The sequence below is a fragment of the Scyliorhinus canicula genome, chromosome 18 (genome assembly GCF_902713615.1).
Source record: "Scyliorhinus canicula chromosome 18, sScyCan1.1, whole genome shotgun sequence".
Classification (NCBI taxonomy): Eukaryota; Metazoa; Chordata; class Chondrichthyes; order Carcharhiniformes; family Scyliorhinidae; genus Scyliorhinus; species Scyliorhinus canicula.
The window spans coordinates 37,161,182-37,179,499 of record NC_052163.1 but is presented as its reverse complement, the minus strand read 5'-3'; the positions used below and the strand labels follow the sequence as shown (position 1 = coordinate 37,179,499).

The 18,318-nt window shown below is 52.8% G+C and overlaps 1 protein-coding gene across 1 annotated transcript in view; it reads left to right on the top strand.

The window, feature by feature from the left end:
- LOC119953407 (T-cell antigen CD7-like) overlaps positions 1 to 18,318 on the top strand; it is a 36,163-nt gene that overhangs the window by 5,440 nt on the left and 12,405 nt on the right. Inside the window, exon 2 of the mRNA XM_038777662.1 lies at positions 17,014 to 17,343. Within this exon, the coding sequence (XP_038633590.1) occupies positions 17,014 to 17,343 (330 nt within the window). The remainder of the gene's footprint in view (positions 1 to 17,013; positions 17,344 to 18,318) is intronic.

The following is an 18,318-nucleotide window of genomic DNA, read 5'->3' as shown; positions in this document are numbered from 1 at the left end:
AGCCTCCCACTCCCCCCTCAGTCTCCCACACTCCCCCCCTCCGTCTCCCACACTCCCCCACTCAGTCTCCCAGTCCCCCCTCAGTCTCCCATTCCCCCCTCAGTCTCCCACACTCCCCCCTACAGTCTCCCACTCCCCCCCTCCGTCTCCCACACTCCCCCCCTCCGTCTCCCACACTCCCCCCCTCAGTCACCCACACCCCCCCTCAGTCTCCCACACACACCCCCCGCTCTGGACCCCCCTCCCGTTATCGGGGGTGCCTTCCCCATTGTGGCCAGACTCCAGCAGTGTGCTGAGCGGTGCGCTCACCTCCTCGATGCTCTCATCAGCCAGCACGACTGGTTGACGAACTTGAAAAGCAGGTGTGTTGGCCGGCGTGAAAACATTGCGTGATGATGTCGGGACTTCGGCCCATCCGGGCCGGAGAATAGCGGGTGGCCAAAAAGTCGGGCTTCTGGTCGTGTCGGTAGGTCTGTCGAGGCCTTTGCCGGGAATGCCGACGTGAAATTTGTGCGGGGTTCGGAGAATAGCGGGAGGGCGTCGGACCGGCGTCGCCGTGAAAATCGGCGAGGCCCGCTATTCTCCGAACCGGCGTGACAGCGGAGAATCGCACCCATAGGATCTTGAAAAGTCTTGACAAGGTAGATGTGGGAAGGATGTTTCCTCTTGTGGGTGAGTGCAGAACTAGGGCAGCTGTTTTAAAATTAGAGGTTGCCCTTTGAGGACAGAGATGAGACTTCTTTTTTCTCTCAGAGGTTTGTATGACTTTGGAACTCTCTGTCTCAGACGGCAGTGGAAGGGGGGTCACTAAATATTTCTAAGGTGCAGATAAATAGATTCTTGTTAGGCAAGGGAATCAAGGTGTCCTGGGAGATAGATGGGAATGCAGAACTCAAAACCAACAGATCAGCCATGAGCTTGTTGAATGGCTGTGCAGGCTGGATGGGCCAAATAATCTACTTATTTTCCTATTTCGTACGTTTGTATGTTCATAAGAAGTGTAGAAATCCCACGTACAAAATGCAGTAGACGCTAGCTTAATTAATAATTTTAGATCTGAGGTCTAGAGACTTTGGTTGGAAAAGGGAGTAAATGGGGTTGGACCCAAGACGCGAGGATGCAGTTAACGTGCAGATCAGCCACAATCTCATTGAACGGCAGCAGCAAAATTGGGCTTGGGTTGGAAGGACTTTCTATCCCACTCTCAAGATATTGATCTACCCTAGCCGCTTGGATTTCATTTAACAGATTTAATGGTAGGTTGATGGGAAATATTCAAATTCATCTGACACTTATTGAGGTTAGCTGTTTCTTTTGTCCATGGTGAAACAGAAAAGCAGGCCTGCTGCAATGCTATAGTTTCATTGATAATGATCCATCCTTAAACAGAAGGATGTGTGAATTTCCCAGGTGGCTGTGAAGCTGTGAATATCCATATTTATTTAGGTACTTGCATGAGCCTAAGTGCTATAGATCACAGGATTTGCAGCATTTTAAAAGGATGTTTGCATACAGAATTTCAAATTATTGACTGAAAGTTCATAATGCACTGGAACAAGATGGCTTTTTTAAAATTCATTTTTATAGGATGCGGTCTTCGCTGGCGAGGCCAGCATTTCATAGAATTTACAGTGCAGAAGGAGGCCATTCGGCCCATCGAGTCTGCACCAGCTCTTGGAAAGAGCACCCTACCCAAGCCCATACCTCCACCCTATCCCTATAACCCAGTAACCACACCAACCACTAAGGGCAATTTGGAGCCTGAGGGCAATTTAGCCTGGCCAATTCACCTAACCTGCACATCTTTGGACTGTGGGAGGAAACCGGAGCACCCGGAGGAAACCAACGCACACACGGGGAGAACGTGCAGACTCCACACAGACAGTGACCCAAACCGGGATTCGAACCTGGGACCCTGAAGCTGCGAAGCATTTGTGCTAACCACTATGCTACCATTTATTGCCCATTCCTAATTTCCGTTGAGTAGGTGGTGGAGACCTGCTTTCTTGAACCGTCCTGAGGGTTACCATTGATCAAAAACTGAACTGGACTAGCCACATTAATACTATGGCTACCAGGGCAGGTCAAAGGCTAGGAATGCTACGGTGAGTAACTCACCTCCTGACCCCACTAAATCTGTCCACCATTTACAAGGCGCAAGTCAGGAGTGTACTGGAATGCTCTCCAGTTGCCTGGATGAGTGCAGCTCCAATAACACTCAAGAAGCTCAACATCATCCAGGTCAAAGCAGCCCACTTGATTTCTACCCCTTCCACAAACATTGAATGCCTCCTCCACCAACGATTAATGGCAGCCGTGTGTACCATCTACAAGATGCACTGCAGTTACTCACCAAGGTTCCTTAGACAGCAGCTTCCAAACCCACAACCACCACCATCTAGAAGGACCCGAGCAGCTGATATCTGGGAACCCACCACCTGGAGGTTCACCTCCAAATCACTCATCACCCTGACTTGGAAATATATCGCTGTTCCTTTAAAATCCTGGAACTTTCTCCCTAACAGCACTCTGGGTGTACCTACACATCAGGACTGCAACAGTTCAAGAATACAACTTACCATCATCTTCTGAAGAGCAACTGGGGATGTGTATTAAATGCTGGCCTAACCAGCAATGCACACATCCTGTAAATATATATTTTTTTAATTTAAAGGCTTTCCAGTCCCTCATCTCCCCGTCAAAGGGGAGAACCCCGACCTGGAAAGCTTCAGCCACCCGGCCAAGCCCCACCCTCCTGAAGGGTCCCTTCCACCCCCACTGGCCTGAACACTGGGGCAGCAGCTCCGGTACCCTTGTGCTGCATGCCAGGAAATGGAAATGGCAACTCACCTCCTTAGTAGCCATTGCATCAGGGTCCTGTTTTTGAAAAGGAGTACTAAACAACGCCCGTGTAACTTCCCGCTGGCGCGTCGGGTAATTCCCAGGAGGCAGCAGCATTCAACTTCAATCTCGTTAATGAGATTGAGGGTCAATGATATTCTCACCATTTCTGGGCGTGATCTGAAACTTTCCACCAAGAGCGGGTCAGGTGAATCCCAAAATGCTTTGTGCCCGGCATGAATCTAGATTTTTCTCTCTGCCACTATTCTGCTGGCGTGCCCCGATCCATGCTGGGAGCAACCCGGCAGCTAAATCATGCCCGTAATCTCTGGAATCAGCGGGGCGCTCCTTCTAAACGCCTCCCCAGAACTCCCAAAGACTTGTCCAAACTCCAGTCGGGAAATGGCTGCCAGAATGGCAGCACCAAGATAATTGGAGGGTACCCTTACATCCTTGATGGTATGGAGCAGGACGTGACTTCCTCTACGCGTGTTTCCGCAGACATCCATCAACCAAGGTCGCCAACCGGCCTGGGAGGCAGTGGCCGCCAAAGTGAGTGCCAGCTCACTGAATAAGAGAACGAGACAACAGTATCAGAAGATGATGAATGACGTTCTTCGTACAGTCAGGCTCAGTCTGCCTCCTAATGCGTACAGCTTTCACCCCTTCACACACCATTCACAACTCCACGCTGATCTCTCATTCAGCCATCTCACGCATTCCCAATACTTCTCATTTCAACCTTCCTCCTCCTGTTCCCACTGCCCATGTTCCCCCCAGAAGACTAATTACTCTCATATCCCTTCTCCCACCCTCGTCCCACGCATTCCAAACTTCATGACATCTGACAATTACACACTCCCCATCCGATTACACACTCTCCATACCGTGGGCAGCACGGTATCACAGTGGTTAGCACTGTGGTTTCACAGCGCCAGGGTCCCAGGTTCGATTTCCGGCTGGGTCACTGTACGTGAGCCTATACGTTCTCCTCATGTCTGGGTGGGTTTCCTCCGGGTGCTCCGGATTCCTTTTACTCGCTCCAAAAGACATGCTGTTTGGCAAGTTAGGTAATTTGGACATTCTGAATTCTCCCTCTGAGCACCCAAAAAGGCACCGGAATGTGGCGATTAGCGGCTTTTCACAGTAACTTCATTGCAATGTGAGCCTGCTTGTGACAATAAAGATTATTATTATTATTTGTCTCATTGCAGGGCAAGACGAGCACATTAGGGGTGATCTTAGAAAGGTCTATAAAATAATGAGGGACATTGATAAGGTGGATTGTCAACATCTTTTCCCTACTTCCAGTGTGGACCATGGAGTAAGTGGTCACACACAAGGCAGCTCCTGCCCAAGGTTACAGAAAAGAGCTCTTTTTAATCAATATGGGAGGAATTTTGATGACAAGATGTCGGTGAATGTTGGACGAGTACTTTCCCCCAGGAATGGTATATCTCTTGGTTACCAGACCCGGCAGAAACAGTGAAAGATTTGGCTGGAGCTGCAGCAAAGACAAAAGCCTCTTCCAGCATGCAGGCAGGGGAAGGGCAAGGTTAAAGGCTTCAAACTGACTGGATGGCCTTTATTAAAGCTGAATTCCAGCAGCAGAGGGAACAACTGTGAAAAGATCTCGCAAAGGCCATTGAAGAAGCGGTGACGAGACTTCCGGTGGCGGCCATGGAGGAGTAGGTCACGCATTCGGCAGCTCCCGTCTGGAACAGACTCTCGGACCTTTTTTCAGGAGTTTTCACGGACATTTTGGGGCAGATTGGTGAAGCGAACACTGCCAAAAGGATTCCCTCTCTGCTGTATGGAAGCTGGACCAGGAGTGGCTGGCGAAGCGTTTAAGTCGCAACAGAGAGAGCGTGCGGAGCGGGCGCTGAGGCACGGCATGGTGGCCGGTATAGACCAGGGTGCATGGGTGCAGTGGGCACAGGAGCAACATGAGTTCCTTAGGGGCTGCTTTGCTGATCTTAAAAAGGACATGCTGGCGCCGATGAAGGCATCAATAGACAAAATGATCGCAACTCAGGCGACACAAGGAAAAGCGATTAAGATGGAGAAAAAGCAATCCGACCATGAGGACGAGTTGTTTGTATCAGCCCTTAAGGTGGAGGCGCAGGATGACCTCCACAAGAAGTGGCAGGAGAGGCTGGAGGACCTAGAAAAAAGGACCAGGAGACAGAACTTGAGAATTGTGGGCCCCCCCAAAGGTGTGGAGGGGTCGGATGCGGGAGCATTTGTGTCCAAGATGCTGGAGACGCTGATAGGGACGGGGGTATTCCCTCGACCCCTGGAGCTGGATGCGGCGCACAGAGCCCTCGCAAGGAAGCCCAAGGCGAATGAAGCGCTGAGGGCCATGGTGGTGAGATTTCATCGCTTCTCGGACAAGGAACTTTGCTTGCGGTGGGCAAAAACAGAACCGAGCAGCAGGCGGGAGAACAGCGTGATACGCATCTACCAGGACCTGGGTGTGGAGCTGGCCAAGAGGCATGCTGGATTCAACTGGGTGCAGGCGACCCTCTTCAGCAAGGGGGTGAAATTTGGGATGCTACACCCAGCGAGGCTATGGGTCACGTACAAGGAACGGCATCACTATTTTGAGACGCCGGATGAGGCGTGGTCATTCGTCAAACAAGAAAAGCTGGACTCGAATTAAAGGACAGTTAAGCTTTGGTGGAATGCAGCGGTGGGGCTGGGCGACACGGTACCGTTTCTAATATAAGATTGTATACAATGTCGGGTGCGTGTAAGGGCTGTGGTGGTGGCTGGAGGGTGCCGTGTTTTCGGCAAAGTTGAGATACGGAGGGGGGAGGGGGCCTGTACTTAATTCGATTATCTCCTCACGGGGCAATGTTAGTGTCTTCTGTTTATTTTTCGCTTCGTATTACTATTTACTCACTGGGGCTGGAGAGGTAGTTTAATTGGTTTATTCACGTCGGGAGAAGGGTCCGGACAATGAGGCGACAGTCTGATCGGCGCCGGGGCGGCGGGAGCTGCCAGGGTCAGCATGGGTCAGCTGACTCTCGGGAGCGTAGTGGGGGTGAGCAAGTGCTCAGCTGGTGCTTGGCGGGGGGGTTTTGGGTCGTGGGGCTGTTGGGGGAGGAGGGGAGGGGGAGGATGCTGCTTTGCTGACAGAGGAGGTATCAATTTTGTGTTACCAATTGAGGGTCGGGGGCAGTGGCTCCCTGTGGGGGCGCTCGAGGAAGTGAAGAGTGCAGGCTCAAGGTTGGCCAAGAAAGGGCGATGGCTAGTCGGCAGTGAGGGTGCGGGGGGTTGGGGGGGTGGGGGGGGTTAGCCACCCGTCCAGGCTGATCACGTAGAATGCGAGGGGTTTGAATGGGCCGGTCAAAAGAACGCGCGTGTTCGCACATCTAAAGGGGTTAAAGACAGACGTAGCAATGCTTCAGGAGACACATTTAAAGCTCGCAGATCACACGAGATTGAGAAAGGGTTGGGTAGGCCAGGTGTTCCATTCAGGGCTGGATTCGAAGACCAGGGGGGTAGCAATTCTGATCCGTAAGGGTGTGGCATTCAAGGCTGGGAGGATTGTGGCAGATAAGGGGGGCAGGTATATAATGGTGATTGGAAAGTGGGAGGAAAGTGGCTGGTGTTTGTGAACGTCTACGCTCCGAATTGGGATGATGTGGAATTTATGAGACGCATGCTAGGTGTGTTGATATGATCTGCATACTCGTCTGCCATTGGGCCAGAACATCGGCTTACCATTGGCCCTGGTCGGTCATGTGCCTCTCGACCGATTGGCCGAGAGGCTGAGTTAACCACGCCTCTATCAACGAGGTATAAATGCTCAGAAGCCTGACGATTGTCCCTTTCCACTGTAGACGATTGCCAGGCTGTGTTCTAGTTAATTAAAGCCTGACATTGGTAAATCACTCGCCTCACGTGCAATCGATGGTGCATCAATTTAATTAACTACAACTTTGAAGATGGAGTTCCGCATCAAGCCCGAATGCCTCCGCATCAGCCCGCAAACTCCGAACTCTACAGAACTTTTCAAACTCTGGCTGACTTGCCTCGAAGGGTTCCTGGCATCTACAACCACCCCCCCCCCCCCCCCCACCGGGGCACAGAAGCTGCACGTCCTCCACTCCAGCGTGGGTATTGACGCTTACTCAATAATCGAAGACGAAACAGATTATGATGACGCTATACAAAAGCTAAAAGGACAATTCATCAAACCGATCAACAGGGTATTCGCTCGACATCTGCTGGCCACCAGAAAGCAGGTCCCCGGTGAGTCTCTAGACCAATACGCCCGGGCCCTCTGTGCCCTGGGGAGAGGTTGCGCCTGTGAAGCGGTGTCCGCTACAGAGCACATGGAGCTACTCGTCAGAGACGCTTACGTGGCTGGGATGCTGTCTCCCGTGATCCGCCAGCGGATGCTGGAAAGAGACGAAATCAGTTTAACGGAGACGCTGACTCTCTCCGCCTCCCTGGAGGTCGCAGATCTAAGCGCTCGCACCTATGACCCTGGCCAGGCCGCCTCCTGGCACGCTTCCCACCAGCTACCCACCGCTCCCGGCCTCCCTCAGGCTTGTGCCGCGAGGCGACCCGATAAATCCGCGGGGCCCCGCTACTACTTTTGTGGGTACGCTAAGCACCCTCGCTCGCGCTGCCCAGCCCGCTCCGCCCTCTGTAAGAGCTGCGGGAAGAAGGGCCACTACTCCACGGTCTGCCAGGCCAAAACGCTGGCTGCAGCGTTTCTGGAAGCTGCACAGCACTCTCCCCCCCTCCCCCAGGCCTCTGCAAACGGCCTGTGTGCCTCCCTCTCTCCTCCAGGGCCCCTCCAGCCGCTCCCGACTCGCGCCCCGCCGGCCGACATGCGCACCTCCCCGGCCCCTCCAGGCCTCTGCCTGCCCGCCGCGCACGTTTCTCCCCCCCGCCCCCAGGCCCCGGCGCCCGACCGGCTCGCCTCTCCGGGCCCCCCCGGTCCCTGCCTGCCCGCAGCGGCCCTGCTTCCCCCGCTCCCGGACACCGGCTCCCCCCACCCCCGGGCCCCGGCGCCCGACCGGCTCGCCTCTCCGGGCCCCCCCGGTCCCTGCCTGTCCGCAGCGCGACTCGGCTCCCCCCGCCCCCGGCCCCCCACACCCGGCCCGCGCGCCTTACCTCCTCCCACAGCTGATGCACCTAGCCGGCGTCCTGGAGCCGGCCTGCGCGCCTCTCCGCTCACAGCGCCGGCAACGCTAGCTCCGCCTCCAGCGGCCACGAGGGCTTCCTGGGCGCCGCCATCTTGGGGCCCCGACCCCACGTGCGGGTCCTGGTCGCCGCCATCTTGGGGAACAGACCTCACCTGGGGATCCTGGCCACCGGCTTCCACATCTGCCACGCAAGGTCCCTCCAGCATGGAATCGGACAGCGACGACGAATTTTCTCCACGGCTCGCGGCCGTTCAGCTCGACCAGTCTCATCCACGCACGCTCGCCAAAACGACTACGTGATCCACCTCAACGGCCACAAGACGGACTGCCTGCTGGACTCCGGGAGCACGGAAAGCTTCGTTCACCCTGACACGGTAAGACGCTGCGCGCTCCCTGTCCATCCCGTAACACGCAAAATCGGTTTAGCCTCAGGTTCGCACTCCGTCCACATCACCGGGTGCTGAATCGCGGACCTCACGGTCCAAGGGAAGGTTTTTAAAAATTATAAATTCCTTGTCCTCCCTGACCTTTGCGCACCGGCACTCCTAGGACTGGACTTCCAGTGCAACCTGCAGAGCTTGACTTTTCAATTCGGCGGCCCTATACCCCCCTCACTGTCTGCAGCCTCGCGTCCCTCAAAGTGGACCCTCCCTCCCTGTTTGCTAACCTCACCCCCGATTGCAAACCCGTCGCCACACGGAGCAGACGGTACAGCGCCCAGGACCGATCCTCCATCAGGTCCGAGGTCCAGAGGTTGCTGACGGAAGGGGTCATCGAGGCCAGCAACAGTCCCTGGCGAGCCAAGTGCTGGTGGTCCGGACGGGGGAGAAAAACCGGATGGTCATCGATTACAGCCAAACCATCAATCGGTTTACGCAACTGGACGCGTATCCTCTCCCCCGTATCTCTACCATGGTAAACGAGATCGCGAGATACAAGGTCTTCTCAACTGTGGACCTTAAGTCCGCTTACCACCAGCTCCCCATCCGTGCGAGTGACCGACTGTACACCGCGTTCGAGGCTGACGGGCGCCTCTACCACTTCCTTAGGGTTCCGTTTGGTGTCACGAATGGGGTCTCGGTCTTCCAACGGGAGATGGACCGAATGGTCGACAAGTACGGATTACAGGCTACCTTCCCGTACCTTGATAATGTCACCATCTGCGGCCACGACCAGCAGGACCATGACGCCAACCTCCAGAAATTCCTCCAAACCGCAAAACACCTTAACCTCACGTACAATAAGGATAAATGCGTGTTCAGCACCGACCGCCTAGCCATCCTCGGCTACGTAGTGCGTAACGGAGTGATAGGCCACGATCCCGAACGCATGCGCCCCCTGATGGAACTCCCTCTCCCCAATACCCCCAAATCTCTCAAACGCTGCCTGGGGTTTTTCGCATACTACGCCCAATGGGTTCCCAACTAACCGGACAAGGCCCGTCCCCTCATGCAAACCACGACCTTCCCACCGTCGACGGAGGCCTGTCAGGCCTTTAGCCGCATCAAAGCGGACATCGCAAAGGCCACGATGCGCGCCATCGACGAGGCCCTCCCCTTCCAGGTCGAGAGCGACGCATCTGAAGTAGCTCTGGCGGCCACCCTGAACCAAGCGGGCAGACCCGTGGCCTTCTTCTCCAGAACCCTCCAGGCTTCCGAACTCCGCCACCCCTCTGTGGAAAAGGAAGCCCAGGCCATAGTCGAAGCCGTGCGACATTGGAGGCACTATTTGGCCGGCAGGAGGTTTACCCTCCTCACAGACCAACGGTCAGTAGCCTTCATGTTTGATAATGCACAAAGGGGCAAGATCAAAAATGACAAGATTTTACGGTGGCGGATCGAGTTGTCCACGTACAACTATGATATCTTGTATCGTCCTGGGAAGCTCAATGAGCCTTCCGATGCCCTGTCCCGCGGTACCTGCGCCAGCGCGCAGATAGACCGCCTCCGCTCCCTCCACGCGGACCTCTGCCATCCAGGGGTGACCCGCCTATACCACTTCATTAAGGCCCGCAACCTGCCCTACTCTATCGAGGAAGTCAGGACAGTAACCCGTGACTGCCACATCTGCGCCGAGTGCAAACCGCACTTCTACCGCCCCGAGCGCGCACACCTGATCAAAGCATCCGGCCCCTTCGAACGTCTCAGCATTGACTTCAAGTGGCCCCTTCCCTCTAACAACCGCAACATTTACTTCCTGGCGGTTGTCAACGAACACTCCCGCTTCCCCTTTGCCATTCCCTGTCCCGACATAACCACATCGACCGTCATTAAGGCCCTCCTCTCCATCTTCTCCCTGTTTGGCTACCCCGAGTACATTCACAGCGACCGGGGGTCCTCATTTATGAGCGACGAGCTGCGTCAATTCCTGCTCGACAGGGGCATCGCCTCTAGCAGGACGACCAGCTATAACCCTTGGGGTAACGGACAGGTCGAGCGGGAGAATGGTACCATCTGGAAGACCATACTACTGGCCCTCCGATCCAGAGATCTCCCTATTTCCCGATGGCAAGAGGTGCTCCCCGATGCGCTGCACTCTATCCGCTCACTGCTCTGTACTGCTACTAATCAGACACCTCATGAACGTCTTCTTGTTTTCCCCAGGAAGTTGTCCTCCGGATCCCCTCTCCCGACGTGGCTGGTCACCCCCGGACCCATCTTGCTCCGGAAGCATGTGCGGGTGCACAAGTCCGATCCGTTGGTGGAGCATGTCCAGTTACTCCACGCTAACCCGCAGTACACGTATGTGGAGCACCCCGACGGTCGGCAGGACACGGTCTCCCTCCGGGACCTGGCACCCGCCGGCGTGCAGCCCCCCCCCCCACCACAGACCCCCCTCCCCTTTTTCACCCCAGCACCCCACTCAGCTTCCCCATCCCTCATCCATGGCGTCTCCACGGCCAGCTCAGGTGACGGAGACTACTCGAAGTCTATCGCTCCCGGACTCCAGGACATCAGCAGGACCATCAGCCGATCCGACGACACCTCCTCCACTACGGCGCTCGGCCAGGACGTCAAGGACCACCAAACGACTGATCGAATCCATCTAGAGTTCTACGGTCCCATGGACTTCCTTTTGTAAATATTGTTATGTCTGGGCCAGTGGCAAGCCCCCAAATTCGACAAGGGTACGGAGAGAAAATTATTCTCCCGACGGCTACTCATATCATCAGTTCTTCCCCCCCCCCCCACCCCGGGTCTCGTTCACATCCCCCCCCCCCCCCCCGCCTTCCTTCTCCGTAAGGGGTAAATGTGATGATATGATCTGCATACTCGTCTGCCATTGGGCCAGAACGTCGGCTTACCATTGGCCCTGGTCGGTCATGTGCCTCTCGACCGATTGGCCGAGAGGCTGAGTTAACCACGCCTCTATCAACGAGGTATAAATGCTCAGAAGCCTGACGATCGTCCCTTTCCACTGTAGACGATCGCCAGGCTGTGTTCTAGTTAATTAAAGCCTGACATTGGTAAATCACTCGCCTCACGTGCAATCGATGGTGCATCACTAGGCAAAATCACGGACTTAGAGTCACACAACCTGATCGTGGGGGGAGACTTTAACACAGTCATCAACCCCGAGCTGGACCGGTCGAAGTCCAGGACAGGGAAGAGACCAGCAGTGGCTAAGGACCTGAAGGGTTTTATAGAGCAGATGAGGGGGGTGGATCCCTGGATTTCGCGTGGCCGAGAGCGAAGGAGTTCTCTTTTTTCTCCCACGTTCATAAGGTTTATTCCCACATAGGCTTCTTTGTTTTGAGCAGGGCGTTAATCCCAAAGGTGGCAGGGGAAGAATACTCAACAATCACAGTCTCAGACCATGCCCCACACTGGGTGGACCTGCGGCTTAGTGAGGAGAGAGGGCAGCACCCACTCTGGAGAATGGATGTGGGGCTGCTGGTGGATGAAGAGGTTTGCGGCCGTATTAGCAGGAACATCCAGAATTACCTGGAAACAAACGATACAGGTGAGGTAGCAGCGGCAACGGTGTGGGAGGCTCTGAAGGCAGTTGTCAGAGGGGAACTCATCTCAAGTCGATCCCATAGGGAAAAGAGAGAAAGAGAGGAGAGGGACAGACTGGTAGAGGAGATACTCCGAGTGGACAGGAGATACGTGGAGGCCCCCGAGGCAGGGCTACTGAGGGAGCGGCAGAGTCTGCAGGCGGAGTTTGAACTGCTGACCACAGGGAAAGCGGTAGCACAGCTGAGGAAGGCAAGGGGGGCAGCCTGTGAGTACGGGGAGAAAGCGAGTAGGGTGCTGGCACACCAACTGCGAAAGAGGGAGGTGGCCAGGGAAATCGGGGCAGTAAAGAATAAGGAGGGTAACATAGTCTTGGATCCGGGGGGGGGGTGAACAAAGTCTTTAAGGAGCTCTATAGTAAGCTATACGAGTCGGAGCCCCCGACGGGAGCAGAAGGGATGAGGCAATTTTTGGACCAGTTGAGGTTTCCAAAGGTGGAAGATGACCTGGTGGAGGGGCTTGGGGCCCCGATTGAATTGCAGATTGTCAAGGGTATAGAGGGCATGCAATCGGGTAAAGCTCCGGGGCCGGACGGTTACCAGATAGAATTCTATAAGAAATTTTCGGAAATATTGAGCCCACTCCTGATGAGGACCTTCAATGAGGTAAGAGAGAAAGGAACCCTCCCCCCAACAATGTCAGGCTTTGATCTCACTCATTCTTAAACGAGGGAAGGACCCGGAACTTTGCGGGTCATACAGGTTGATTTCGCTTTTTAACATGGATGCCAAATTGCTAGCTATGATTCTGGCCACAAGAATTGAGGATTGCGTCCCAGGGGTGATAGAGGAAGACCAGACTGGGTTTGTTAAAGGCAGACAACTCAATACCTATGTCCGGAGACTTTTGAATATTATTAGGATGCCCTCCGAGGGAGGGGAGGCGGAGGTGGTAACAGAGATGGACGCAGAGAAAGGAGTGGGAGTACCTGTGGGAAATGCTGGGGAGGTTCGGGTTTGGTGAGGGCTTTATTGGCTGGGTAAAATTGTAGCAAGTGTAGGTACAAACTGGCTGAGATCCGGATACTTTGAGCTTCACCGGGGAATGAGGCAGGGGTGTCCCCTCTCCCCGTTACTATTTGCCCTAGCTATAGAACCACTAGCTGTGACGCTGAGAGTCTCGAGGAACTGGCGGGGACTGGTTCTGTGAGAACCATCGGGTCTCGCTATACGCGGATGATTTGCTCCTGTACATTTCAGACCCTGTGGAGGGGATGGGGGGAGGTTCTGCTGATCCTGAGGGATTTTGGTAGTTTTTCAGGGTACAAACTGAACATGGGAAAGTGCGAGTTGTTTGTGATCCACGCCAAGGGGCAGGAGGAGAGACAGAAAGAGCTGCCGCTCAGGATGGTAGAGAAAAGTTTCCGTTACCTGGGTATACAGGTGGCCAGGAAATGGGATGCCCTGCACAGGCTCAACCTGACTCGGTTGGTGGAGCAAATGGAAGGGGACTTTAAAAGGTGGGTCATGCTCCCGCTGTCACTGGCAGGGAGAGTGCAGATCGTGAAAATGACTGTCCTCCCCAGATTTTGGTTTGTCTTTCAGTGCCTCCCCATCTTCATCCCTAAGGCCTTTTTTAAGCAGGTGAGTAGGATCATTACGGGCTTTGTGTGGGTGAATAAGGCCCCGCGAGGAAGGAGATCGGTGTTGGAGCACAGTCGGAGGGGGAGGGGGTGTGTGGTAGGTTGGCACTGCCGAACTTTCGCAACTACTCCTGGGCGGCCAATATAGCTGTGATTAGGAAGTGGGTGATTGGGGGGCGGGGGTGGGGGGGGGGGGGTGGGAGCGTCATGTAAAGATACTAGTCTGCGAGCTTTGATAACGGCTCTTTTGCTATTCTCGCCAACCCGTTACTCCACAAGTCCCGTGGTCGTGGACACTGCGGATCTGTGGACAGTGGAGGAGATACAAGAAGGTGGAGGGAGCGTCGGTCTGGACTCCGATATGTAACAACCACAGGTTTGTCCCGGGTAGGATGGATGGTGGGTTTCAGAGCTGTCAGAGGGCAGGCATCTGAAGGATGGGTTATCTGTTCATAGACAGAAGCTTTCCCAGTTTGAAGGCGCTAGAGGACAAATTTAATCTGTGATGCGCGATCAATGAACACAGAAATGACGGAGTAGTCCGAATCGAAGGCTTTAATCTACAAGAAGTGTGCCGAGCAGCTTGAGTACAGAAAGAACAATGGTTGCTGGGAAACACGGGTTCTTATACTCTGCCTCGTAGGAGGAGCTACCTTCCTCTCGACCAATCAGAAGACAACACCTGTGCCAATGGGCAGCGAGCCTTCTACACCAATAGCAGCTCACACTCCCAGGTACCATAGTCATACTACCACATTCTGCCGCCAGGAAACACCTTTAAATATCTGCAAGCACGAGCCTTCCTGAAAAAACAGGAAGTGGCCTTTCCGATGCTGCCGCCACTGAAGATAACAAAACAGGGTGGTCTCCGGCACCTGGGTGGGGGAGGGGAAGGTGTTGGATATCTACCAGGAACTACAGGAGGCGGAGGAAACCCCGGTGGAGGAGCTCAAGGGCAAGTGGGAGGAGGAGCTGGGGAAGGAGTTGGAAACGGGTCTGTGGGCAGAAGTCCTGGGCAGGGTTAATTCCTCCTCATCATGTGCCAGACTCAGTCTAATTCAATTTAAGGTGGTCCACCATGGGGTAATATCTATTTAATTGTTATTGTATATTCTCTTTTTACACTTTGTTAATGTTCACTCTAGTTTGTTTTGTTATTATTGTTACTACTGTTTTATTATGAAAAATTCTGCAAAACCTTAATAAAAATACTTTTAAAAAAAAAACATCTTTTCCCTAAGGTAACAGAGTCTAAAAGTAGAGGGCATAGGTTTAAGGTGATAGGGGAGAGATACAAAAGGGTTCAGAGGGGCAATTCTTTCACACAGAAAATTGTGGTGAATGTCTGGAACAAACTACCAGAGGCAATAGTAGAGGTGGGTACAATTTTGTCTTTTAAAAAGCATTTAGACAATTATATGGATAAGATGGGTATAGAGGGATATGGGCCAAATGCGGGCAATTGCGACTAGCTTAGTGGTAAAAACTGGGCGGCACAGACAAGTTGGTCCAAAGGGCCTGTGTCCATGCTGTATACCTCTCTGACTCTCTGACTCTATAACTGTCATGAACGAGTACAGCCTGCCGGAGTCATGGCCAAACTGGAAACCCAAACCTCCTTTAAGGAGAGAGCCCATGAGTTGGCCAATGAGGAGCAGGACTACACCTCTGCAGAGGGAGGAGTGGGGGCAGCAGAGAAAAGTGAGAACCTTCAACATATCGAGCTATGTTGGAGGCCTGAAGTGAGTAAACTTTCTCCCATCATTTATTGCCCGTACAAATGCCAGCTTCCTTCTCTTGCAGATCAACCAGTCACCAGCCTGAACCATCCTCGCACCCTCTGGATACCACAGACCCGAGCAACTCTGGAGGAGTTAATTCGGAGACTAACTTCAAGTACATGTCACAGCTGCCACCTGCACCATCCACCAGCGCACTTCAGTTGGATTACACTCACACTTCAGTTGGATTAAGTAGCAGGCAAGCTTTTGGGTCACTCACTAGTGAGCACCTTGCACCTGATGATCCACAGCAGGTGGCGGCAGGTATGTCCCAAGGATCTGGCACTCGGAGGGATGCTGGAGCCCAGAACTCTGCTGAGCCCGGGGCCAACATGTCCCCCTCTGTACCGTCATCCCACAGCTGCTGAAATTGCAAAGTTTGAGTTGTAAGCATCAGTACAAGGTGATAGCATCACTCCTCAGACTGCAAGGCCAGGTGGAGTCCCATGTCCTTCTATCTGAGGAGATGATGCCGTCACGCCAATGAAACAAGGTCAACACTGCAAGGGTGGCATCCACAGTGGACACCTTAGCGCAGGACGTGCACTCAATAGTGGGGTATGTCCACTACGTGGCTCAGCTCATGACTTCCATGACTGAGGGCATGAGCTCCATGGTGCAAGGCTTCAACTATATGGTGCAGGCACTGGTGGGAATCGACGACTGTCCACGCTAGAGGACGGCGGGGCATCAGGATCTCACTCCCACTGCCCCTCTATCCCATGGAGGAGCCCAGGGGCTCCCGAAGGGAAGAGGATCGGCAGATTCGCAGCCTGGGGCCCTCCACCCAGGAGACTCTTATGTTATCCAGCCCATCTGACACACCCTTTCCTGTCAGCGACACACCTCCAGCCCCAAACACTAAGGAGGGCAGCACAGCAACACCTAAATTACGCCTGGACCCTCAAGGTCCAGGCCTTCCAGTGGACGCCGACCAAGGTCATCACAGGCAACAGGACGTGGAAGTTAACAGGCCACCTACACCCCAGCTGTGGAATCTGGGGATACACCTTGATTCAGCGGGAGGGTGAGGAATAATAAGAAACTATAGTCACCTAGTGGGCGCGGTTGAAGCTGGACACCAGCAGAGAAAAATCACTATTGTAATAAAGCACTTCAATTAAAATTGGTTTACCATAGATATCCTCCACACTGTCATTTCATGGCACCATGCACCCCGAGCTCACACGGACATTCATTCCTGTGCAAGAACAGTAAATCTTCTTATGCCCCTCCGTCATGGAAAACGGCAACTTATTAACTAAACATGTGCACTTTTTCAAGCTTTTCTGTACAAGGCTAGCCTCAAATCTGCGAGATGAAGGGAGCTTGGCCACTGAGCTGTCAGTCCGCCTTACCAGTTTGACGTGTGAGTTTAAGATATCTTGGCACCCGCTTTAGTCATGTCACTCAGGAGCTTACATACCAAAATGGCACCTGGACTCTCAGCTACTGAAAGGAGCCATCTTTCTCCAGGAACCTGAGATATTAGAAATGACATGGAATCATTCCTGCTTTCTATACCTTCTATTTTTCTACTTCAAGGATTATTTACACAGAGAGAAAATTTTCTTTCATGATCTGATTCAGAGCTTTGTGACTGTACTTTTTAATTGTATATTTTACAGACTCCCAATCTACTTCCATTAAACAAGTGAAAGAGGGAGAATCAGTTTCAATAAACTGCGAATTTTCATCCAAACAAGATTCACTTGTGGGCGTCTATTTAAGAAGAAAACTTTCAAATCCCATTGATCTGATATACGTCCACAAGAGTAGAACTACGCTGAATGAGTCATATATCAATCGCATTGAGTTTAAGGGAGAAGCAAAAAACTTCACCATAAGGCTCAAAAATCTCCAGGAAAATGACACCGATATTTACTATTGTGTCTTTGGAGTACGAAGAGATATACTATCAGATCAATACGGACAAGGAACAATGTTGATCGTGTCAGGTATGTTTCTTTCAAATTGCCATCTGACATAATTTACTGAGGGGAAGCTACTTCTCAAAAGCAATATTTGTAAAGAGAAAAAGTGGACATGTGACATTTTGCTGCTTTTCATTCATTTTGAAGATGCAGGAATCCAAAATACATTTTTAAAAAATCATCCATTATGATCATTTCTCCCTGAACAACTCCAGCCATTTTATGCTTCAGGCTCATTCCATCCTTCTTAAATTATTAGTATTCCACCATGGGACCTCTGACGTTCACTCTGGACTGCTTCTTATTATCACCATCTATTTCCCATTTACTATGATGATTTTATGTTTCCTCATTTCTATGTAAACGGACCAATGTAACTTGTGATATCTCTGCATCCAACATACTCTGACGCTCCAGACCTGAGTCCATCAATCTATTTCCACTGGTGCTCTTTATTTTTAAACTCTTTTCTCTTTTCTCCTCCGAGACTCCCTTCTGTTGTCACACCTCCTTTCACTTCTCCATATGCAGGTCCTCTGTCATCTCAATCCTTTACCCCCCTCTTCAGCACTACTTGGCTTTACTGCTTTCTTGCTGCCGTCCCAGACTTGACACCCTGGGAGATATTATTGTCCATAACTACCTGCTGTGCCTTTCCCCCTTCAGTCAGGTATCTGTCTTGCTACTGTGCTAAAATGATGCAAAATGATGGCCATTTCAGGTGCAAAATGATGTCCACACTACTGCCATTTTGAGAAGGTCATAGAATCCCTACAGTGCAGAAGGAGGGCATTCCACCCATCAGATCTGCACCAACCCTTTGTAAGACCGCCCTACCTAGGCACAATTCCCTACCCTATTCCTGCAGCCCCATCCTAAGGGGCAATTTAGCAGATCATTGAACTGTGGGAGGAAACCCACGCAGACACGAGGAGAACATACAAACTCCACACAGTCACCCAAGGCTGCAATCAAACCTGGGTCCCTAGCGCTGTGAGA